General features: G+C 32.4%; 1 protein-coding gene across 1 annotated transcript in view; it reads right to left on the bottom strand.

Moving 5' to 3' along the window:
* Positions 1-14,245: 14,245 nt before the first annotated feature.
* Positions 14,246-27,417, bottom strand: part of LOC118179589 (protein 60A-like) — a 47,823-nt gene continuing 34,651 nt past the window's right edge. The window contains exons 5-6 of the mRNA XM_035348765.2: positions 24,571-24,653; positions 14,246-18,703 (exon numbers count right to left, since the gene is read on the bottom strand). Of these exons, the coding sequence (XP_035204656.1) occupies positions 18,443-18,703; positions 24,571-24,653 (344 nt within the window). The 3' untranslated portion in view covers positions 14,246-18,442. The remainder of the gene's footprint in view (positions 18,704-24,570; positions 24,654-27,417) is intronic.

Below are 27,417 nucleotides of genomic sequence, written 5' to 3'. Positions count from 1 at the left end.
GGCTAACTTTTTCCCTTAACTTTTCAGCCAAGGATTTAAGATCCTCTTTCCTAACTTTTGCTAAGAATGCCATGATATAACCAAAATTATGATCCTAACAATTTTAGCTCCCTCACACTACAGATACATACAATTGATTTAAACAGATATCATTTTCACAAGAGAGAGTAAAAATTAAACTTTTATAATTTTTTTCACAACCTATTTTACAGATGTTAGACAAAATAAAACTACAAATAATATTATCCTCTGAAAAGCTTTAAATTCAGTTGCGTAAAACACACTTGCTTATGATAATACAATATACTTTCCTCAAAATTTGGGATATGTTAAAATATGCATTCAGAAATACAATAAATTACACAATACCTATCCATATGCTAGTAATTAACATTAATATGACAACAGTAAAAAGGAAAGATACTGGGGGTTTTATCATTCCCTTTTTTTCTCCTTCAATAGAAAAAAATTTTTCTCAGTTCTTACACAAATAAAAGTTTGACACACCTTAACTGAAATTCTAATATTTATAACATTCAAAACGTCTTAGAAATGATATGTCAGAATGCCACCTAACATTAAAACCTTCAAGTTACAGTAATTCTACTCCTTTACACAATCCGATATATAAGTTTAATTTAAGCACAACACATTAACGTTTCAGATATTAAAAAAAATCTATTAACACAGGTTTAATTTCTAAATTTTATACTTTTTTATTGTAACATAAAACCCAAAAAGCACATTTCTTTAAGCTTTACAGGAACACGTTGACTTAAAACAGTTATGTGAACTTACATACTGATTTACAGAAATAAACTAAATTACTTTACTGCCTCAATATAAAAATCCAAGGTACTTACCCGTCTGGATTGGAGAGTTGAAATGGTTGCGATGCAAAACCGGATGCCGTCACAACTCGCTTCTCACAATTTAAGATTTTATGGACACTGATGATCCAGGCACCTATATCGCACACACACAAGATCTGATGATCTAAATTTTCTCGATCACAAGGGTGATCACCCACATATCACTTTTTCAATACTCTACACATCACAATGATCTGATGATCTTCGGACAATGATTGTCCCACACGCTCACTGCGGTAAATTTTCTCGAACACAAAAGATGATCGCACAAGTAGCACCTTTATCACCGCGCTTAAATATGAGCTTATTTCAGGAGACTGTCGTTCCTCTTTTTCTGGACTGATGTCCATAACTTCTTCGTGGATTCTATTCCCCCCTTCGAAGAGCTGTAAATCACTTTTCGAACGGATGTTCGTAAATTCGTGCTGCACTTCAGAGCCTGGCGGTCTGCACTATCTGAAAACACTGATGATGTTCGGACAATGGCTGTCCTACAAACTCGAGATGAATTTCAGACTCGGACGGTCTGCAATCTCTGCATGGATTTTCTTATCTCGTCGCTTCGGAGAGCTGTAATCACTTTTTCGAACTGATGTTCGTAACCTTTCGTGCTGCACTTCAGAACCTAACGGTCTGTAATATCTGCAAAACACTTTTGATATCCGGACAATGACTGTCCCACAATCTTGAGATGAAAGTTTAGAGCCTGACGCTCTGTAATTTCTGCATGGATTTTCTCATCTCGTCGCTTCGGAGAGCTGTAATCACTTTTTCGAACTAATGTTCGTAACTTTTCGTTCTGCACTTCAGTACCTGACGGTCTGTAATATCTCCAAAACACTGTTGATATCCGTACAATGACTGTCACACAATCTTGAGATGAAATTTTAGAGCCTGACGGTCTGTAATTTCTGCATGGATTTTTCTCATCTTATGGCTGCCACCATTTATTATAGCTGTAACGTCAGGACACCCGTGTCGGGTGAAAGAAAGACAGGTTGTCTTTTAAATTATTTATTTGATAAACTAAAATAGATTTCTTGATTAAAACATAAAAATAGTTTGATCTTTACAGCCCTAAATCATACAATATCCGCTAACGCAGATTGGACGCAAAAAAAGCGTCCTTTTTACTGTAGTTACAGCATAAAAAAAAACTATTGTTCTACAGAAACCACTGGCGTGGTTTAGAACGTAAAAGATGCGTCCTGTCACCTCAAAATCACATGAAGAAGTCTTACACAAAGATTTCACTCGTTTTGTTATCTGCGAAGAGAAACATAATTAGTTCCTTGTGTCCGGAAACTCCCAGGGGGTTTTATCTGCAGTCCTGCTTTTTGCAGGTATGGTCAGTTTCGTCCGCGAACAAACAGGAAGTTATAATTCAGCACCTGTGCCCGCCATGGAGGTAGGAAGTAAGAAGGAGTCGCCCTAAACAAATTTCTCCGTACCCTGCTCTGAAGCACCGGGGATCCCTATGTGGTGACCAAAACATTGGTGTGACGAACCTGCATTTATCCATGGCGGCCCGTAGAGCAAGCACAAAACATCCGATGGTTCAGTTTTCTAATGCTATTTATTATTCGTTATATTTACATATTTACAACTGTCCTATTGTTAGGTGGACTACCTTCACAGAAATCAAGTTGCCTAATCAAACGACATTTCGTTTCTACTTACATGCGTTGCGCTACTGCCAAGCAGCGCCCTCTACTACTTTCTTTACAACACTCCCCACCTGTGAACTCTTTAAGTTCACACAAACCGAATACAAAATAAACCAGTATTTCTAAATCAAACACAACATTTGAATACTCTATAAACTACATCAAATTACAAATAACAATTAAGTAATGTTTAAACACGTTAAATCAACTTATAAAGTAATTACTAAATAAGAAACATTATACTAAATCAAAATTCGCAAGAATTATATAAACTAAACTACATTTAGCAACAATCAATAAAGATATTCAGAAGATGACATATGTGCAAACAACAAATTAGATTATTACACTGTAACTCTTTACTACTAATTATGCACTTCAAGGTTGTACAGCAATTGTACTGGTCTCTTTAGATTACCTGTTTGAGTTTTAATGAGACACGAGCGAACCTGACCATCTCTGCCAGGATAAGTTTCTATTATCTTACCTAGTGTCCACAAATTCCTAGGTAAACGGTCGTCATGTACAAGGACTACATCATTAACATTAAAGTGACCAGACACTTTAGTAGGTGGACATAAATTCACAGATCTTAAAGAAAGCAAGTAATCCTTCCTCCACCTATTCCAAAAGTGGTTTAACAAGGTTTGTTGATGTTTATACCTTTTGATCAAGGAATGTCTAGACCCAATCAAGTCTTCTCTGCACACTCTTGTAACTGGAAGAGAAAGTAAACGTTTACCAATTAAGAAATGAGCAGGAGTTAGCGGTGAGGGTTCTGAAGGGTCATTGTAGACATACGTTATGGGTCTTGAATTAATTATGGCTTCGATTTCTACGAAGACTGTTTCTAGCTCATTCAAAGAGAGACTAGAACGTCCAACTATTTTCCTTAAACAAGTTTTGATCGTTCTAAAATGCCTTTCCCAGAACCCTCCCCACCATGCTCCTTTTTCCACAATAAACTTCCATGTTATACCGTGGGAAGAAAACAAATTTTGTACAGATGGATGTTGAATACACTTCCAAATTTTTCGCAACTCTAGATCAGCACATTTGGATGTCTTGGCATTGTCCGAATATATCGTTGAGCACAATCCACGACGAGAAATAAACCTGCGAAACGCAAGCATGAAATTCTCCACGCTCATAGAAGGGACAAGTTCTAGATGTAAAGCTCGAGTTGTAGCGCATGTAAACAAAAGCAGATAATGTTTATTCTTGCTGTCCTTTGTAAAAAAGGGACCAGCATAATCCAGGCCTGTTACAGAAAATGGAGATGATTGAAGAACACGATCAGGTGGTAAAGGAGCGGTTTCCTGTGTACCGGCACGCACCTTGTATCGTTTACACAAAAAGCACTTACTTAACGTGGACTTGACGAATTGGCGTCCTTTTATGATCCAAAACTTTTCTCTAATATCAGCTAAGGTAGCTTCGACTCCAGCATGAAAAAATTTGTTATGAGACTCAAAAATTACTAGTTCACTGTATCTATCTTTATAAGGTAACAGCCATGGGTGTTTTTCTTCGAAAGCAAAGTCGGAAAATTGAAGTCTGCCCTTTAAACGCAGAAGACCATGGGTATCCAATTCTGGGTTAAGTGAATAAATCGACGATGTCTTTTCTAAGCATTTTCCACTTGATAGATCTAGAATCTCTTTCGCAAAGTATTTTCGCTGTGTAACTTTTACCCAATAGAACTCAGCTCGTGAAATCTCAACAGAGCTTAATGGACCTTTGAATTTCACTGAATTTCGTTTTATATTGTTGGTAAACCGCATAACATAAGCCGTAATTCGATACACCTTCAGCAGCCTGCTGAATCGCGTTAACTGTAGTAATGCCAAAGATTCTACGTCTTGAACAGAAACATGAAGAGATGTTTGCACCCTTGCTTCGTTCTGAACGCTCTCCTCGTCGATGTTGGTCTGTTGATTTACTGGCCAAACACTTTGAGGTTGAGAAAGCCAGCTAGGTCCCTGTAACCAAAGGGAACTTCTCACAAGATTAAAGGCATTTTCTCCTCGAGATAAAAGGTCAGCAGGGTTTTCACTCCCACTGCAGTGAAACCAGCATTCAGAATCCGTGAGTGACTGAATATCAGAAACTCGGTTTGATACAAAGGGTTTCCAGTTTCTTGCACATCCCTTTATCCAGTAGATAGTTATTTGGTTATCACTCCAAAGAAACTTTTGATGACACAGTTCAGGAAACAGCTTTGTCAAATACATAGACAATTTGGCGGCTACTAAAGCAGCCATCAACTCCAAACGAGGTAAAGTCATAGTCTTGAGTGGAGCTACGCGACCCTTTGCAGTAATGAAACTGGTGCAAATAATGTTTTCTGAATCAAGGTATCTAAATTATGCTACTGCGCCGTACGCTTTAGGGCTAGCGTCAGCAAATACATGAAGACTAACATTAGATTTTTCACTACTACCAAAATATTTTCTCGGAAGAGAAAAATCCTCCAACACCTTTAATTCAGCTTGCCAGCGACTCCAGTCCTTAATTATTTCTAATGGAAGGGTATCATCCCAGCCCACACCTAATGTCCAAATTTTTTGTAACAGAATTTTCATTTTCATCACAAAGGGTTGAAACACACCAATTGGATCGTAAACTTTGGCCACCCTTTGGAGAATAGTCCTTTTTGTGACCTCAGCACTGTCATGGGATAAATTTCCTAAAAATTCGCAATTCAACTTGATCTTATCTGCTTCAGAGTTCCAGATCATGCCCAAAAATTTTGACTCTTTAGCTGGTTCTATGTTATAACCTTTTCCAATCCACCAGGAATTAAGTTCCTCGGAATTTGACCTTAATTTTCTCAAATTCATCTCAGCGTCTTTAAAAATCTTAACCGCGTTTGAGGATAATCGACATGCATCTTCAATAGTGTCTGCACCGTAGTATAAATCGTTTGCATATAACGAGGAATCTAACATTTCATAACTTTCTGGATTTGTGCTTTTATATTTTTTAATGTGGAATTTTATAGTCATCGCTAAAATTGCTGGACTACAGCAAAGTCCGAATGTAAGACGTTTAAACCTTAAAACTTTATATTTTTCCTCACTATTCCCGAACCAAAGAAATTTTAAATATTCCCTATCCTTTTCTAAGATTCCTATCATTAAAAAGGCCTTAGCTAAATCTCCGCTGAAAGCAATTTCATATTTCCGAAATTTTAAAATTATGTCCAAAACCACGGGGATCAAACTAGGTCCAATGTCTAAAAAATCATTTAAGGACTTTACACCTTTAGTTCTAGAAGAGCTCGCGTCGTAAACAATCCTACAACTTGTGGTTTCCTTAGGTTTTATTATTTCCCTGTGCGGCATAAAATACGATGCCTCCGTTATTTCCTGTGAACACTTCTCAACTATACCCTCCTTCATTTGCTCTTCAATTACGGATTTATACTGCTGATAAATCTCAGGATTTCTAATAAGTCTATTTTTAAGACTTTCAAATCGTCTTAATGCTACTCCAAAATTATTTTCTAATTGCCCTGCTTCCGATTTCCATAATAAACTGACATAGTATCCATTACTTTCTACCCGTATTTCCTTTTCAAAGCTCTGAATCATTTCTCTCACCTCGTTAGAAATCGCTGAGTCATCGGTAAGGCCCATCAAATCTAAAGTCCATAACGATCGCAATGAATCAGTTACGCAAGAAGAAAGGTTTACTAGTGCCGTGTTTTGAGATACTATTTCGCTCTCTTTATCTTGAAGGCCAACTGGGACCCATCCAAACATAGTAGAAATCGCATAAATTTCCTTTCCTAATTGAATCTTTTCCCCCCTTACCATCTTCCAGTAATAATCCACACCTATTAGAATTCCAACGCTTCCTTTACATAAACAAGCGATTCGCAATCCGCACTCATACATCATTTTTAGTGTTTGTTTTGACGGCGTGGTCATATGCGCAGCCGTTATGGCGTCAGTGACGAGACAGCTGATTTTTATTTTGTTCTTTTGCTTCGCATCCGAAACACAGAATTCGACAACCTTATATGTTTTAGGTACTGCGTATTTCATTCCGAAAGAATAAATAGACAATGTTTCTTCTCCAACCAATTTTAAGTTTAATTTCTTAACTACACTAATATGAACAAAACTTCGTGTAGCACCACAATCGAAAATTAAATTAGTTAACTCTGACTTTCCGTCATAATGAGCTAACACTGAACAGGTTTGCAATAAAGCGTTTTTATTCAATGATTTATCACAAGGAACAACAGAAAGCGTGTGTTCTTTTGGGGAGTTTTGTGTTTCATCTACTGAATTGTCTCGCGAGCTTTCGCACAATTCTTTTATGTTTTGATTTGAAGTTCGCGCTTTGTTACGATTTGAACTACTCGTACATAGTGACTCATGATGCGACTTAAACCCGCATTTTAAGCAGTTAGTTTTATTCCTACACGATTTCCAAATGTGATATTTTCGAAAACAAATAAAGCATCTATTTTCAGTACGTAACTTACACAATTTTTCTTTAATGCTTTTATCACAAGAAAATGAATTATGGGACTTTTCGCAGAAGATGCATGCACGATTATCAACAGCATTGAAACTGGCAGCCGTAGGTACATTTCTGTGAATTTTTTTATAATCAGACTTAGCATGTTCGAAACGTGGAGGCAAGGTATTTCTTTTATCTCGCGTCAATAAACTCGACGCTTCACGACATTAAATTTCCCGCTTTATGAAGTCCAACAAGTCTGAAACATTAATTTCTTCATTTGGGTTTTTCCTTCGATTAAATTCCAGAACGAACTCTTCTGGAATAGCTTTTAACAACACAGGTATTAATAACTGACCAAATGAACCTTTCGTAACTCCTTGCGCTTCCAAATTCCGAACTGCAATTTCGATTTCATCATATAACCTACGTAAAGCTTTAATATTATTTGAATTCCTTACTGGTTCTAAATTTAACAGTTTGTTCATGAATTGACTAATTATTATTTCTTTTTTCCCGAATCTATCCTTTAAAGATTTTATACTCTCATCGTAATTTTTTGCATTTAATTCTAATGAAGATACTACATTACTCGCGGCACCTGTAAGTAATGTTTTCAAGTATGCGAATTTTTCTATCTTACTAAGACTTTCGTTTTTGTCTATAGTGCTTTCGTAACTGTTCCAAAACTCCGTAAAGTTTTCAGGATCACCTGAATATTTCTCTAAAATTAGTTTTGGAAGTTTTACCGTACTTTGTACATTTTGCAGTCTAACCAAGTTTTGTTCAGGATATTTAATACTTATTTTATCCTCTTCCAACATTCGATTAATTCGTTTAATAGCTCGAGAACATTTTTCCTGATATTCCTCAGAACTAACTACATCCGCTTCTAGAGAATCTATCTCAATTACGGAATGAATTGCCTCGTCTAATTCTTTCAAATTACTTTTCTTTTCTATTAATAATTCATGCACTTCGCATAATTCATTTGTATCTTTCTTTGCTAAGCTATCCTCGACTTTCTTTAATAGTTTAGATACTACCGTTCTCAATGCGGTTCTCTTTCGTTTTAATCTATCTAGTTCTGCCATTATTTCGCATTAATACACAAATGTACCCAAGACTGCAAATTATCAAAATTCAAATCTAACACGTTCAAAATTTAATAATAATCATGCTCTTACCTAGGGCATGGTCTGGACACATACTTCCTCGTGAAGTTCACTTTAACAAATCCAAACATTTCCGTAAGATGCACCATTGTGACGAACCTGCATTTATCCATGGCGGCCCGTAGAGCAAGCACAAAACATCCGATGGTTCAGTTTTCTAATGCTATTTATTATTCGTTATATTTACATATTTACAACTGTCCTATTGTTAGGTGGACTACCTTCACAGAAATCAAGTTGCCTAATCAAACGACATTTCGTTTCTACTTACATGCGTTGCGCTACTGCCAAGCAGCGCCCTCTACTTCTTTCTTTACAACAATTGGGTCATTTACCATTGAGTTCTATGGGATTTGACGCGTTCGGGTGTAAATATTTTGTAATTACGTCGCAAATATACATATAAATGTATATATTTTCTTTTTCTACAACACTTCAGAGTCCTAAGTATGTGAAAACAACATATTTTTAAACAACATTTCATTCTGAACGGAATTAAATGCTATACTTTTCACAGGACAGTTTTCTCAGAATGGTTTAATTTGAATGAAATATTTTCACAAGTTTTCGTTAATTACATTAGAAAAAAAAATTAAGGTAATTCGATTTTATTCGGTTAAGGTACAAAAATGAAGATCAAAGTTTATTGTATTATTAATATTAAAATTATGCATTATTTCTTTTCTATTTATAGAGCTTCTTCCTAAAATACTTTCTTAAATATGACATGATTTTTTGGCTTCTTTTAAATCGAAAAATGTAAGTCAATTTATAATTAATGCTCTATTCGGTTCATTTTAAATTAGAGAATTATTAGGAATTAGCGAAATACTTTAAATAGTACTTGACTTTCTATGAACATTTCTGAAAGGGAATAAAATAAGTTTTTTTTTTTTTTTTTTAAAGTATTATTTAAAACTTGTAACTGAGTTATTATAAAATGTAAAGGGAATAATTCTTTTAATTATACTTATCAGATTTTTTTTTTTTTTTTACCCTTCATTTCAACAATACATATTCCAAAACTCTTTATTACGTTCTTAAGTGCGCATTTTATAGCATTTGCTTTACAATACCTTTTAACAAATTGCTTTACAATACGAACAATTTTTACTTAAATAGTTTTATAACGTATTTGTCAACAGGATTTCAATTTATGTTTACAATTCAATATTAAGGTTATTATATATTTAGATAACATTTATAATCATTATAAATTAGGTACATTTAATCATTAGATTTCTTCACAGTTGTTTATAAGTGAATAAATTCTTCATTTCAAATACATTTATAAATAATTTAATGAACATTTAAGTATTTTGTCAAAGGCAGATACATGCTTTTTGCAAGCACATGCATAAATACCCGTACATATTTCCTATTTATCATTTCCGGCATGTGCAAATCTTTAATTTCTGTGCATTCACTATATTTTTCGTGTAAAGTAATTTACACTAATTTAGCATACACCCGAAAGTTTTACATAAAAAATATAAATGAATATAATTTGAATGAAAATTATAAGTACTATTTTTAATACCCACTCAAAGGTCAGTTTTTCTTCAAAATTCCTCCACGATGGCATCTCTCTCTTTAGGCAGATAGCCCTTGCATGCGTTACTCTATTTAATAAAAACTTAATCTGACCTATGTGCCTAATTACAAATATTTTAACATACATAATTTTATATTTACATTTAGCCATCAAGTTTCAAACTTTTCAAATCTTCTAGAAAATAAATTTTGGCAGATCTCTTTTAGCAATTTTCTTAAAATCTATATTTTTGTAGTGCAACAGCTTAGAATTTTATAAAACAAATTCATAATCAAAATCGCTGTTGTTAGTTATCGAAAAATAACCAAGATGTGATTTTTGCGTAAATGTCAGTAAACTATACAAATTGCTATTATCCATCACACTATGAATGTTTCTTTCATGCGAGAGTGTCCCTTTTTCAATTTCTATGGAACTGTCGTGTGTCGAAATACTATCAGAATCTTGTCAAGCGAGCTTCTGAATGTAAACAAAGAACACCCCGCCTGGTGACCCAAGCTTCAAAGCAGTGCTTCACTTCTAGCGCGGAATGGCCCCTCCTCCCTTTCCTACCTCCATGGTGGCCGCGGGGGTGGGGGTGCTAGTAGCTGTAACGTCACAACATCCAAAACTTTGGTAAGATATGAATGTTTGTGGCATGGAAGCATTTAAAACCTGCCCAACCATAAGCACTCTCAAGAGTTTAATCAAAGGGGAGGACAGATACGAGATTCACAGATTTTGTGATTTTCGAAGGATCCCTGGTCAATATTTTATTTTAATTTTTGCCTTAAAATGCAAGTGGATATCAATTTTTAATTTTAGAAAATATTTGACAGTGTTTACCAAGGTTTATGGAAATCTGTCCACAAAAGATGCAAGTTAAAAAGTATTTTTAATGCTCATATTAGGATAAATAACTGTTTATTAGAGTTATGTTTATTATAGTTGTTAGTTACTATGCATTTCTCAACATAAAATATAAAATTTTGAAACATTAATGCAGGTTAAAAAGAGCATATGAAAATAATTATTCTATTAGACTGTAAAAATCTTCATAAAAATGAAATTTCTTGTAAAAATGCTGATCAGGTAATTAAAAAATGTATGGAATTTTTAATTATTGTACAAAAATAAGGTTTATAGTTATTTATATAATTTCAATTCTGTGCAGAAATGAATCGCAGAACATGAGTTTTATTTGAACCATTCCATGAAAATTCTATAAAAGCTTACATAACTAACAGACACAAATACAGGCATTTTCACAAACTGTGTTTAATGCATTAAAGACAGGATATTCCCCCCCCCAAGGGCTGTGCATTTTTCCGGTAGGTTCTTTATTTATTTTTCCTCAATCAGCTATAAATAAGTGTACATATCAACTTTTTTAATATTTATTTTAACCTTTCAGTGTTTGAGTTTAACACAGGATTTCACACTATGAAATAATTTGCAGTATATGCATAAAATTACCAATTTCTATGAAGTACAATTTGATGACATTATAAACTACAGTCAAGTATTCATCATAGTCTGTATTAATATACAAAAGTAATACAGTACATCAAACGCACATACATAATAAAGGGTTATTCTTGTAGTGTACATTTATTTATTCACTTTTATTCCTGTATATTTGTTTGATCTGTTCCTTTGTTGTACATTTGACCACTATTAGTATGTACTTAGCATTACATTGAGATACATAGACAGTATGCAAAAATTGTCCTTGAGCTCTTTGGTTTGATTTATTGAGGAGGCCTTATCCTTTATAGTTCCACTTATTCCATATATTGTATTTAGCACATAGCCTACACATAAAAATTTGCTAATACTTTTTTAAAGTATGGTATTGCATAAAACATTTTTATGCATGATAACGAACTATACAAAATTTAGATATGTGCCTCATTTTTCTTCTTTTTTCTTGGACAGCACAAACTCTGTCAATTGTTAAAAACTTTTTCCCCCTACAGCTTGAAAAATATACAAAAATATACAGGTTCATGTAACCCAGCTATCTTCTAGGTGGATCTCTACATGTTGCTCTTCATGCACCACTAGAGGAAGAGTTAGATATCTTTAGTTCAGGAAAGATTTCATTATCATTGTCAGTAATTGAGTATTTTGCCAACAAAAGAAAAACCTTGGTTCTTTTCTTGGTGTTCAGAGCATTATGGATTGTAAAATAATTAAGAAGTTCACATGTATGAAATAAAAGACTAGTTTTTGTCCTTTTCATTGTTTTCTTAGAACAGATTAATATAAAAAGTACTGATCCACGCGATCAACTCTTTTCATGTGGCCACTGTATAGATTTAAACACACTATATCCATTCTTGTTTTTCTGATTTTCCCCCTTTCTGTATTTGAGGCAGAAATGCCGTGAATTGTTAGTATCATTTCTACATCCTTCTTCACACTTTGACTTTCAGGCATGGCAGTAAACCTCAGTTCTCTCAAACAGTTTCCTAAGACTTTTTGTTTTTCAGTAGTAAATCAGCAATGCAGGTGCTGTTATAACTTTCCTAGTGATTATGGTGCCATATATCAGGATAAGGACCATTAACTGAAAGAAGTTTCTTTCAATTTCATCCCTTTAGCAGTGTAGATCTCTATCTTATAGTTTATGTCAATCTCACAGATGATCCCAATTTGAAACCTTAGGCATCCTGCTTTAATTTTATGATGTTCTCAATTTTTAGAAGAAAAAATACAGCAGTTGCTGAATTTTGAAGTCTCTCTCATAACTATTTTCCACTGTTATATTATAATAAAAGTGTCAGAATGTCCATATTTGCTCAAATCTGTTGCAGTGCAGAGTCTGAAAGTATAGTGGTAGCTATTAGAGAATCTGTTTATGTTTCCAGCTATCTTTTATGCCAAGGAATTTCTTTATGTCTTTTTTGTATAACAAGAGACCACTTGAGTGCTTTACATGATGTTTTATGTTTCACTGAGGTTGATCATGGTAAGTACACTACTCACTACTCAAAGAAGTCATCACCAAATATCAAGCTAGTCACAGAGGCCCACTGAGATGGAAATGTAATGACCCTAGGATGACCTTCAGTCATTAGTAAGCACAATGAAATATCAATTTCAGACCACTAATTCAGACACCTTCATTGTTATTATTATTCATTGTCATTATTCATAAAACAGAATCACCTTCATTGTTAGTGTCAGAATCACTTGAAAGCACTGCTATCTGTGCTTCTTTTTAATTCTCATAATGTTGCTGTCACTAGAATCATCCTCACAGCCATCAAAATATCCACTTACACACTTATTCACATCTTCATTTTCTTTAGGAACATCTGATAAATTACTATTTAAAAATTCTAAAAGTATTTCAATTTGTTTGTTTCCTTCACTGTTTCGAAACAGGCTATCTCTAAAAGCATGAGTACAGCCAGCTTGACCACCAAGAGCCTTCTTGAAGGTATAATCTTCAAGTCTGTCTCTTGTACTTTTTTTTGTATGTGTGTGTGCTTCGGATATTTTTCTTCTTGATTTTATTTGGACAGGCAGTCGTGGTTTTGATAGCTTCCTGCTCTTCTCCAGATGTTGATTAAGTAACTTGAGTAGAGCTCATTTCTACCTCTTTCAACGAAGGATTCATTTCCTCTTCTTCGATTCATTTTTCTCCGAGTTTCCTTGTTTGGGAAAAAAGGGTCTACCTTAGAGGTTTCGCCTGCAAAAACAGAATTTCTAGTTGTATTGTCATTTTCAGCTATATATAAACTAGAAAAGAAAGTACAGGATAAAAGGTCCACCCAGTATTGCCAGTTGGTGGGTAAGGCAAAATATTCTAGAAGTTTCCAGGCATTCCTACAGGCTCAGTTAAGACACTACAACCACACTGTCATTCACCCTACGCACAGGTTGTATAACACCAGGGTTACAGAAGGGGGTTCACGGCTTCTTATTTATTATTCAAAGCTATCCTGTCAAATAATATAGGACATCCAGCTATTACCCACCTGCCAACACACCCGATAGCCACTCAAGCCCCAGGTACATTGATTATTAATATATACTCTTGAACAAACAAAGTTTTTGAATATATCATTAGAAAACATGAGTTATCTTGTGATCCATCTGTAACAAATGGCATGTGAAACATGAGTAAACTCGTGACCCATCTGCAGGATGCCAATACAAAGAGCAGGTTCCCTGCTGTAAAAGTTTTATTCACCATTTTCAAATAAAAATGCAAATGAATAATCTATCATTCATCAGTAAATATACAATGAAACCTCTCATGGTAATTGCTGTCTTTGGAAGTCACCAGTATTTCTCACAAAATAAACAAACTCTACGTACCAATCATCATTTCTCTAAACCAATAATTACCTCTACAGCAAAATCAAAACCATTCAGAATCATGGGTAGTTGCCTTAAGGAGGTTTCATTGCATTTGTACACTATTGCATTAACATTTGCATTTTTAATCTCTATTTACATTAACATTTATATATGTATTTTCTTATATGAAAATAATAACTCATCAGAGATTTTTAAAACAAAAAATTTATTATAATTCTGAAGCGTAAGGAAAGTAAGACAAGCATTTTGCTCATGAGATTCATTAATAAAAAATAAGCACATACAAAAATATATTTACATAAACAATTTCTTACATTTTCATATGAAAGACTATTAAATGAATTCCTATTTATAGAAATACAGTTTAACAAGGAATAATAAACTCTTGAAAAGCATTCCTTTAATTTGCATGAACAATTAATATTGTAATGTGAAAGTCAGATTTCAGCAAACTGCATTTGCAAACATCAGAGTAAGATGATACAGGGAAACAGTTTGTGTACTCTTTACCTTTATAAAAGGAAAATAAACCACAGCGTATTAAATGCAGCATATAATGTTAACGCAGCTTTAGTAAAAATGCTGTTAATGAACACACGGTTAAAAACGTTCTGCACAAATATTTTCAGCCTTAATCGTAAAAGACCAAATAAGATTACCAATATGTAAAAAAATGCATCATATAAAAACAATTTTCGATTAAAATCCCCTTAAGATAATGCAAGGATAACTTCTACATTGGGTGTTTTCCCAAGACAGTACCATACTAAGGGCACCAGGAATGTTAAAGAATTTGATCCTGTTTGATAAATGTTGTAATGTTGTCAAACAGGGTCGTAGTTATTTGATGAAGATTCGGATTCTTCTTAGGTTTAAAGAAGACCATTTACACACCAGTGTGTGCAGACTTACATAGGAAGTCATCTATGACAATTTATTGCTATCTGGGTCAACCATAACAGCATAGTTTCACAATCAAGAAACTGATACCACGCACTTAGCAGATAGTAGCCATCATAAATGAACAAAAACTGCCACATCTTGTTTTACAGTTATACCAAAAAGTGACTAACAAAAATCAACTACAATATGGCTCTTCCCTCATCTTACAGCTCAGACGTTAGCCCAACAAACTGTCACTCTTTCTAGATTGGGATAATTCATTTGGCTGGTAAATTTTTCAACAATCAAAACTTTACAGAAGTTGAAGCACTTTTGATGTTTTTCTCATTTAGACCCAGAGCTTTCTTTCATAAAGGAATCTTGGAATTTTCTACTTATTGACGAAAACATATAGAGGCATATAATAATTTTTTTAAAGAATTTCTGTCCTTCTAGCCTCTTTATTTTACCTTTCAAAATCCAATATTTTACGTTATACAATTTAATAATTTATATATTTATATATATGTTTAGGTTTCCTTTTCTATGCTAAATGAATAATGAAATATCTTAAAATCAATAATATAAACAATGATATAAAAAACGCTTAAGAGGCTCTATGGCTCAGAAAACTCATATCAGAAAAACATAAAAAAGGCACTTTATTGGTAAGGCACATCACATATAAAATATACCTGAGGTACATTAAAATAAAAAGCTATAAATAAAAATAAAAAACCTTTATGAACATAATTGCAATTCATTTCATGCATATTTACATCATGAAAAATTAAGTACATTACCATGATATACGTAATAATTAAAATAGTCATATTTTTATCACAAATCTGTATGAAAAATTATGTATATTACTATGACATAACTCATAATTAAAATATTCATATTTTTATCACAAATATATATCTGACAGAATCTTTTTTTTTTTCCTTGCATGAAAATATAAAATAGCATTTGCACTTAAAGAAAGACTTTTCTTGCTTCATTAGATAAACTACTCTAGATTAATATACTGATAATTCAATTTCACCAAATACAAGACTTTTAAAATATTTCACTCACCGGTCTCATAATGAAACTTGCAAAATGTTTTTAGATAAAATGTATGTATTTATTAGTATGTAAAATATTTCATTAAATAATATTTATACCAAAAAAACTAGTTTCTCAATGAAATTTACTCTTTAATCTTATGATGAAATTGGTTCAGTTTTTTCAGGCACAAATTATGGAAAAATATTTCAACATCATTAAAAAAATTGTAAATCATACAGGCTGTTCAAAAAAGGTGACTATGGGCTTTATTTCCTCAAATCCTGACACCAGACATATACTTGCAAGTATAAAGTTTCATATAATATTTAGTATGTGTTTATTAAAAAATCTCATAAACTTTATTTGTAATTTTCATAAAAAAAGTGCCAAAGCTACAAATATAATGATTCATGCTTTTACAGCCAAATGAAATCATTAATCCCTTAATGCACCAATAAAAATTCAGAAAGTAATCTTTCTTCCACCAGTTTTCTTCCCTTCTTTATATTAACTTAATCTCTCTCTCTTTTTTTTTTTTTTTTAAATTTTAAATCAGAACTATAGCAGATAAATTCTAATGTGCCAATATAGTGTTTAGTGACATTGACACCTGTATCGATGGGCCTAGTTTCGAATTCTGGAGAAGGCATGAATGCTTGTAAGTGTATAGTGTATGCGCGGCAAGCGGGCACTCAAAATACATTGCATTCAAAAAGTACTTTTGTGAAGTTGAATGGTAGGGTAAAAGTGGGGGGCTTTTTGACCAACCCCCAAGATGTTCTCCCTCAAAACTGAGGCAGAACTGTGCAGTTAGCACAGCAAGACTATATCTGTATGATCTGACTTTAAAATAAAAGCTATTGCATTTCAAGTAATATATTTCATTTACCTTCCAACAGCTATGATGCCTTCTGGCTGCTAGCTGCTTTAATAGTTAAATCCAAGCCTTGAAATTGAATATCAAAGCATGTTACAACTAATAAGCACTTATTAGTAAAAAAGAATAAAACTCATTGCATGAAAAATTGTTTTGATTGACATATACATTGTTTATTGTAAAGAGGAAATTACATGATGAATTTTAAAGCATAATACTGATTTTAATCAAGTCTAAACAAAACAGAACAATCAGCTTACAATGACAATTATTATTATTATTTTTTTTTTACTAAGAAAGAGTATCTTTTCAGCAGCTGCAATAAAATAAAGTGCGTCATTTCATTTCAACTGTTTAAAGCTCATTCAAATACCAGTCTGTGATATAATGTAATTTATTTTTCCCCTGTATACAGAGTGTATAATAATTCTCATTAGCATTAACAGCATTTAATATGTTATTTGCTACTCTTTACAAAAATCTTCACTTCCTACCACACTTCAGACATGATATAATAGGTTGATACGAGATCCACAGTTTCTGTCAAGATTTCCCAAGGATCCCTGGTCAAAATTGGGATAACCTCCATACACTTTGTCTAAATCAAATTATAAAATTCAAAAGAAACTTGTTTTTAATATTTTTAGTGGAATCTAAATTCTTCAGTTCTTCCATTACATCAAGTCATATAATATGTTGTGCTATCAGGCTATTTATTATTCATGTAACCTAGTAATTATTGCTACCTGCATGAAACAGAAAAACTTTCAACTTTCATTCATGTGCTGGGTAAATGGACAGTGTACAAAATTTGTAAATTTGTAAAAAATTGAGTGTCATATGATTTTAAAAATACATCTCGAACTATTCATAATCTAACTAAAGTTAAATTAAAATCTATCTAGTTCATCATTTTGCACCATTTTCAGAACTACTTTAATCGATGAAAGCTATTCTTAATGCCATATATTACATACATAATACAGAACTATTTTGTTTTCTAGTAATCCAAAGAGAAGCTTTGTGTCAATTTGAGATTCTTAATCTGCATTAAAAGGTTTATTGTCACTGAAATGCTGTCTCTTTTTTCCCTCGAGCGCATTTACATTAGTTTTATGTTACACTTGAATTTGAAAAATCAACCTGTAGATCTCTAAAAATCGTTTTGTCACAATGCAATAATTTATTAACTCAAAATACTTGTATATAGAGAGAAAGAGAGATTGCAGATTTAGACATGTTTTAAAAATTTTGCATTATAATTTAAGAAACTATATAATTGGATCTATGTGTTTAGAACTAATACTTGCAGGAAAAAAGCCCATAAGCACATCTTTTGATTATCCTATATAATTTTACATTTATTATAAACAAGAAACAAGCTAAAAATATGGCTTCATCATATCATTCAAATAATATATCACAGAATTTGGGTTTATATTGAATGTGGTTAATATTCATTTCTTTTCTTATACAGCATTTCAGTTTCATATATAATATTTATTTCTTTTCTTATATAGCATTTCAGTTTCCTATATTTATGGCATTCACATAATTTGACATTTTACATATTAATGGCATCCACATGATTTGACAACCATATTTTTATACTTCTTCAAAATAACATTAGAACTGTCATCAAAATATAACACTGTAATTGCAGAAAGTTGGGTTGGTGCACAGCATGGTTTTGGAACCTTTGATGGATCCATGAGATGGACTAAAGTCTGTACTATGGCATGATTTGTGGCATTCATATGGGCATTCAATGGAAATTGGCAGTGACCATGACAATAGAAAGCACCATATCCATCAGGTGCTATAATCCAATCCTAGAATATTATAAAATTTATAAAAATAATCAATGCATTCTTTTAACCCTCCTTTGTGCCATCTTAAATAAGATGCAAAACTGATGCAAAAATTTAATATTTTTTGAAATATTTAGATAAAATATATTTTTTATTCATAGGTACATAATTAATTCCAAGTTACTGACAAAAAAAAAATTGAATAAACGATGCAGTCAATGAACAATAGCATAATACTCTATGCAAGATTCAAAATTGTGGTCTCAAAATTAATTTTGTTCAACTACTCTTAATACATTAAGAATTACTTTTCACAGCTCAAAAACAGTTTAAATATGTGCATTCTATTTATCAAAAACAACAGACATATTTCATGATCAGTTTCCCTTTGTTTTAACTAAAAATTTTCATTTTTCTGTAACCATAAATTTCTAGATTTTAAGCAGATAATTTCATAACAATTATGCACAGAAATGAGCTTTTTGTAAATAATGAGTCAACAAAGAGCTTATTGTATTGAAAAATTAATCAGTAATATAACATCTTTCATTATTTACTATTTATAATCCAATATTTTATTAATTCAACTAAGACAGTCTGCTGGTTTTTCAAAATTCCATTTATTGCTGAACAAAGCTTTTACCAATATAAAGTTAAAAAAATATCCAGTTAAAAAAAAAGTGCATATTATTTAACTGCATTATTCAGTGCTAAAATTGTTCTGGAAAGTAAAAAATAAATTCAAACGAGAAAATTTCAGCTTAGAAGAAAAAAATGCTCTTAATACAAAGATTTATTTTACTATTGGAAGACATACTCATAGACACAATACCTTATTACTTACTGTGACTAAAAGAGAAATAACTGTATAAAGTCAAATGCAATCAAAATCTTAATTAGATGGAGCAATAATGAATTTAGTTTGAGGATTTTGAACTGTTTTATAAGAAACTTAATCACATTTGCAGTTCTGGTAAAAGATGTACTGTTATTATAATTTTATTTACATAAATACTGTAACATTTCAAATTTAAGCCGCAGAATGATTTTATTTAAAATTGGAAAAAATAATGAAAAATATTTGCATTTGAATTTAAGCTCAGTAGAATATTCAAAAAGTGAATAAAATTAATTTAACAGATATTGACTTATAAGAAATATTTTTATTTACTTAAGCACACATTAATATAAAATAATTTGTTGAGAATTTCCTTCACATATCCTATTGCTTGGACATCTTCATTATTCAGCCAAAGCATATTTTTTGAGTGATATATAAATCACTAATAATGAAACATTTAAAAAATGATCCAATCATTAGGTAGTGGATGATTAGTAGACAAAATATTTGCTTTGAATTCAGGCTGTGCCCTAATTTTATGTTTCAAAATTTTGAATAGAAATGTCATGTATCTGGCTGCGGTGAGCCAATCAGCCGCCTGCCAGAGTCCAGCAAGTGAGAGAAACAGTAGTTGCATGTTAGCCTCAGAGGAGGAACGTGGTAGATTTCGCTATGTTGTAGGAGCGAGGTACTGCTACCAGTTTACTATTATTCTTTGAATGTTAATTTTTAATAAATGTTTGTTTCGTTTTTTTTTAATGGTGCCTTATTCATCCGTGAAGCCATTACGCTCTCTTTCGAGAACCAGAGTGAACGAAGGTGGCTGGATTTTGAGAAAAGGTGAGAAATTTTTGTTGTAATTTTAAGGAAAATTTCTTATAAATATGTTTAAAGGAGTAGTTAAAAGTGATTTGATTTCGGTGTTGAAGGAACTCGGTGAAGAAGCCAATTCTAGTTTAAAAGTTGTAGAATTTAAAGATAAGCTTTTAAGTTCTAAAGAATATTTGAAAGATAAAGATTTTGTTATTGAATTCCTTAATACTACGGCTGAAGAAAGAAAAGTCAGAAGAAATTGCGAAACTGCATTTGATACAAATCAAAAGTAGCAACAAATCTAGTAACAACATAGAAAATACACTTTCATAAGACAAGCTTTTGAAAGCTGTACAGGCATTATCGATTTCTGTACCTAAAAAAAAGTGAAGCATGGAACTTTGCGGTTGTTACAAATGTAAATCCTAAACATTTACAAAAACGTGAGTGTTCCGACGGAAAACTTAATTTTTATTCCTTGGAAAAGATTGCTATTTACATTGCAGGGAAGCAAGTAGAAGTTATAAAAGATTCAGGTACGGAAATACCAATTTTGAACACTACATTAATTCCTGATTTAAAAATAGAAAGTAAGGGTAAAATCATTTTAAGTTCTGCATTTGGCGACGTCATAAAGGCAAAGTTAGCAACTACTCCCATTTATTACAAAAAAATAAATAGTTGTCTATATTCGCGCGTAAAACCTCTTTTCGCGTTGACAGATAAGCTCAATGTTTAATTACACCATATGTATGGGATCGCATATTTGAAGACAAGAATGAATCAACAGTCTTCCCGAGACAAAACCGGAAACTCATAAACAAAAACAACTTGAGGTTGGCGCCGTTGAACTGTCAAACATAAATCTTTTTTTTTTTTAGCTCAGTTGCAAATCAAGATGATGAAAGACTAAACAGTTATTCGGAATAAAAGAAATTTAAGGTCGATCAGAGAAACTGTCAAACATTAATAAACTCTTTTAAGGACACAGAATTAGGGAAGAATAATTTCTTTTTACAGGACGAATTATTCTTTCATAAAGAAAAAAATTGTGGGGAAAACATACAACAGTTAGTTTTGCCCGAGAATTATCGAAATAAAGTCCTTCAATTAGCTCATGATTCCATATTCGGAAATCATTTAGGTATGAGGAAACTAAAGAAAGAATTAAGCTTTCATTTTATTGGCCAAACATATCCAAAGATGTAGAAAATTACTGTAGAACATGCGAAAGATGTCAATTAAAAAGTCCGAAAAGACAATCGGATAAAATTCCGATTACTCCTATTGTTCGCGCGCCATATCCCTTTCATACAGTAAATATAGATATTATTGGTGAAATTTCACTGCCTTCAGGAAGGAAAGATAAATATTGTTTGTGTTTGATAGATAATCATTCAAAATGGCCAGAAGTCATACTTTAAAAAGTCTTTCTGCTAAAGCTACTTGTGATGCTCTTTTAGATATTTTTATAAGAACCGGTATTCCAGAAATAATTTGTAGCGTTCAAGGCACTAATTTTACCTCACAGTTAACTCAAGAGTTCGAAAAAAGGTCAGGAACTCATCCTAGTTTTTCGACACCTGGTTACCCAGTATCAAACGGCTCAGTGGAAGAATGGAATCAAGTATTTAAACAAATGTTACATCATGTTATTCGCACAGATCCTGTTAATTGGGACAAGCACATACCTTATTTACTTTTTGCGTATCGTGAAGTTCCAAATTGCACTACAGGTGTACCTCCATTTATGCTTATGTACGGTCGTGAAGCTAGAGTTCCCTTAGCTGTGTTAAAATCATCATGGACTGGTGAAATACCATTACCACTTAATCTGAGTAATTCAGCAGTTGATTATCGACAAGAATTAAAGATAAATTTAGAAAAACATCTGAGCTCGCTTCTTTATCTGCCGAGGGAAAAACAAGAAGCTTACGCATATTATTTTAACCGTCGCAAAAATATGAAAGAATTTAAAAATGGTGATCTAGTATATTTACTTATACCAGACTCTAGCAACAAGCTATATGCTAGGTGGACAGGACCAGGTGAAATTGTCAAAAGAGTAAATCCTCATTCTTATAAAGTTAAATTACCTAATGGGAGTGTGTGGCATGTTCAGGTAAACAAAATAAGAAAATTTTATGTTCGAGCACAAACTGTGAGAGTGATATTTGAAGATGATTCGAGTTTGGGGAAATTTATCCAAGTTCAAATAAAGTGGATTGCGCTGCAACTAGAAGGGACATCGAGGTGGATATTAGTCATTCAGAGGGTAGCAAACAAAAGGAATTACACGAGCTTTTACTCAAGCACATCGCGTTATTTCCTGGTGAGATCCAAATAACCAGCGCTGTTGAACATAATATTCATATTTCTCATTGCCCTGGTGCACAATTAAAAAATGCAGATAGTCTTTCAAGACTAGTTGGTGAATGAAATAGTATGAACTAATATGTTTAAAACTTTGCATTTGTTATTTTTCATTTGTTCGGGAATTGTACGAGAGCTACTTTCCATCTGTTTTGAAAAACAAATTACTGGTTTCTATTTAATGTTGCATTATAATATTGTGTTTTGAAATAGTATTGCATATATATTTTATTACAGAACTCCAGTATTGTATCAAGGTGTCTCTTCATCTGTTGTGAGATGAATGTTTATTGCACTTATTTTAAAGTATGTTATTACATCATATATACATGTTCATATATTTTGAATTAATTTAGTTAAGAAAATATATATATATTGAGATACTAGCAAGTATTAGATATTACGTTTGTAAAAATGTTTATATATGTCATTTAAGTGCTTTATTATTTATTTCAATATGAGAGGATTTAAATATTAATAAGTGTATTAATTATTAAGCATTAGTTTGTGAAATCATTTGCTGGTTCAGTTTTTCAAATTCTGCTTCGCTTTGGCGTAGCACAATCTTATCGGGGGGGGGGTGTCATGTATCTGGCTGCGGTGAACCAATCAGCTGCCTGCCAGAGACCAGCAATTGAAAGAAACAATAGTTGCATGTTAGCCTCAGAGGAGGAAGGTAGTAGATTTCGCTATGTTGTAGGAGCGAGATACTGCTCCGAGTTTACTATTATTCTTTGAACGTTAATTTTAATAAATGCTTGTTTCATTTTTTTTCTTTAATGGTGCCTTATTCACCCGTGAAGCCATTACAGTGCAGCTTAAATTCAATGTAATATGGTTATTTATTTTTAATAATTTCTCACTATTTTAATTTGAAACCTCAGTCCTGATCATTACAAAATATTAATCATTTTAATAAACTACATTATCAGAAATTATTTGATTAGGCTTTTGGTTACTTTCCTTGTTGATGCTACAGCCAAAAATTATAATTACACAGTTTTTAGAATTGTTATAAACCTGTAAGAGTTTAGTTAGAAGCACAGAATTTTAATAAATAAAACAGAAACTATTTTGAATAAAACTACTTACACCTTAGCATGTACAATTATTGATGAAAATGTTTTGAGAAAATGGTAGAATGATTTTTTTTATAGTTTTTTTTTAAAATTAAAATGCAACCTATTTAATGTGTGCATGCACACATGTACCCTCCCCCCAAAAAAATACATCCTAAGAAAACTGTTACTGATGATATTTTATCATTTTTCAATAAATATTAAAATGAAACATGCAGATATTAGTTACAAATTTGTAAGTAGGCATCATAATTTTATTTATATGTAATTTTAACTTGGCTATAGATGTAGTCTACACAAAGGAATTCTGTCTTAAAGGCAAAATGGCCTATTATGATAAGATTGTTTAAACAATTCAAATGTAAACAATGATGAAGAGAGAAAAAAAGCTACTCTTCAAAATGTAACAAATTTGTCATTTCCATAGCTGCTTTCTTAAACAAATTAAAAAGCTGAGCCTTAATATATTTAAATAGTGATAAATTTTCTGAAGTCTTTCCTAAGGCTTACTGAATATTTTCCACAGAAGCTTTATTGTTAGTTAAATATAAGAATATTAAGACTAAAAATGTTGCAGATACTTTTAAAAATATCTAATATATGGCTATAAAAAGGCATGCTAAAATCAAAGAAATACTATATCATAGTAAGTCACCTTAAAATTGAGATGCTTTTTAATATATTCTGCTTTTCCTGAAACATGTGACAGTTATTTAATAATTAGTATTTAAGCAAAAATATTTAACAAATTTAACGTAATGAGTTATCTATAATTGACTAACCTGCCAACCTAAATCTCGAAAACTGACGTACAAAGTCCATCTCTGACAATTTCTTCGTGAATTATATCTTTCTTGACCAGCACCTAAAAACAAAATGAAATTAAGATCAAGATAAAAGTGTTTGCTGTAAACAAAATTTAATATTCTTTAACAAAAAGATTTTAAAATCATTTCATTCAGCATCCTAGAAGAAAGTTTTATTTCAAAAAAGTATCATTATGCAAAGAAATCCCGTTCAATGCTCGATAACCATTTTTGGGTTGAAGCTTTCACCTCGTCATCCAAGTGGTATCGTCACATTGAAAGTTCTCCTTTCATGGGACCAAAAACATGGAAGTTACATGGTGCATGGTTTGGGCTATGAGGAGGGTGATTCCACACTTCCCACCTAAACTTTTTCAGAAGGTCGCATGCTTGTTTTGCTGCATGTGGTCTTGCATTGTTATGCAGAAGCACAATGCCTTTCAACAGTTTACCTGGTCGTAGATTTTTAAGTGATTGTCGCAATCGTTTTATTGTTTCACAATACAAAGGTGCATTAATTGTGGCACCCTTTGGCATGAGTTCTGTATGCACCAAACCTTCTCTGTCAAAAAAACAGCATCAGCATCACCTTTCCTGCACAGATGCAACAGTTTGACACATTTTTGAGTTGAGGAAGTGGCATGTTTCCACTCGAGGGAGTTGCGTTCCTTTCGAGATGAAAAGTGGTAATTCCAAGACTCATCTCCGATCACAATTTTGTCCAGAAACTCATTTCCTTCAATAACACTGCAGAAATTTCAACGCACTTTCAAAATGCTTCCCTTTATGTTCTTCTGTCAGTAGACTAAGAACCCATCGAGCACATTTATGAAATTGAAGCTGATCAGCAATAATTTTAGGCACACTTCCATGAGGAGTATCCACTTCATTAGAGAGTTCATGTATTGTTATGCATCTGTTCGCAAGAATGCATTCATTCCCGTGAGCAGCAATTTCAGAATTTGTGGCAATTGATGGTCCCTCGCATTCAGCATCGTCAATACTGTACGTCCGTTCTCAAACATGTCTCACCACTTCGAGATAGCTTGATGAGACATTGCATTTTCACCATAAACTTCCTACAACTGCCAATAAATTTCACAGCAGTTACATGTTTTCGCCCACAAAAAAACGAATCACTGCACGCATTTCCAATACGCCACCTGTAGCTGTTGAGACATGTTTATGGCTGATTATCAGACGAACTAAAATTGTCTCATGAAAGCCGCTACATCACACGATGCAGCTAAATATCTGAAGTGTTTCCAGACAGGTTCATCAAAATAGCCTTTGATAGAAAATTTTTATGAAGGGGTGCAACTAACTTCCTGACTGACCTACATAATTAAATGCAATCAGGTTTCCTTTTACACATATACTATTTATCTACTTTTTATTGAATCACATTTAGAACACTGCCTGAGTGCTGCATATACAACAATTTTAATGTAGCATCTCTGGAGATAGCATCATTAAATCAATGAATAAACTCGGAAGAAATCTTTTCTTGTTCATGACACTGTAGCTCCTTTTTTGCTAAAATCTGTAGTTCAATAAAACTCATTTAAAATGTCTCTTACAGTACAGTAAACACTCCCAGAATGCAGGGGTTAGATCGTCAATACACTGCAACTACAGAAATATTGCATTCTGCAAAGTTAACTTCCTATGGATAACGTGCTAGGTATGATTCAGATTAAGAAAACATGTATAACTTAAATAAATCTAAATATTCTTGTGATTAAAAGGGGAAAAAATAGAAGAAATGTTATCAAAGGGATTTTTATTACTGCTTAACAAATAAGTGACAGTTTTTTTTTTTTTTTTTTTTAAGATGATGATTTTTGCTTCAGACAATAACTGATGCAACTCTTTAAAAAGTTTAAAAACAAGGAATGCAGAGTTTTTCAATGCATATCATAAAGTATCTTCTTTCTTCACTTGCTCAGTTTCTATGCAAAGACAGGCAATTCCTGTGCCCATTTTTAATAATTTGTTTTAACTTCTTGCAAGTTAAAGGAACTTTATCATTATCATTGCTTTCACTGTTGGCTGGAGTTATAAGATCATCCAATTCTTCCAGGGTTGCCACTCAAACAGGAGAATGAAATTCCCTGACTTTTCCAGGTTTTCCAGGTGCGTTTCAAGAAAATTCCAGTCTATCCGCGTAATGCACATTGGCTACGTTAAGAGGTAAATTATGTTATTACTTGTATTGTGTAGCAAATTCACTTAATTATTCAATAAATCCCAGAGGACATTTATTCTTAATTATACTTGGTATACTTTGTTTGATAATTTTGTTTACTTTTCCACTTAAGAAACTTAATAAAATTTAAGATATATACATTGGATAACAAATGTATGTTTTATTTAATTATTACTCATGATCATCATCAGTTCAACACGAGGCTAATCCGGTCCTTATAAATCACAACGCAATGCTAAATAGTTAGGTTAGATTTTAGGTAAATTTAATTTGTGTGAGGTATGTTCTTAAAAAGCACCTAACACTTGAAAACACAAATATAATTATAATAGTTGTTGTTTTCTCCACTGAAGATTGAGATTAGAATCTTCCCAATCTGGAATAAAATAAGGTTTTTTTTGCAGACATTCTGCAGCTAAACGAAAGAAAGAAATCTATTTTAATAAATTGAGGTATTTTATATTTATTTCGCAGCATACATAAGAAAAAAATATGTGCATTAAATTTCGTGATGGTATGTCATCATACTGCTAGAATTAATTTCAAGATTATGCCAGAGAAAATTTCCTGAAATTTAGAAATATTATTTACTAATAATTAATAAATTTAGAGGG

The sequence above is a fragment of the Stegodyphus dumicola genome, chromosome 1 (genome assembly GCF_044657685.1).
Source record: "Stegodyphus dumicola isolate Sdum_Otavi_A_Nest chromosome 1, ASM4465768v1".
Lineage (NCBI taxonomy): Eukaryota > Metazoa > Arthropoda > Arachnida > Araneae > Eresidae > Stegodyphus > Stegodyphus dumicola.
Note: the sequence above shows the minus strand (reverse complement) of the source record. Positions and strands in the feature narration are given on the sequence as shown.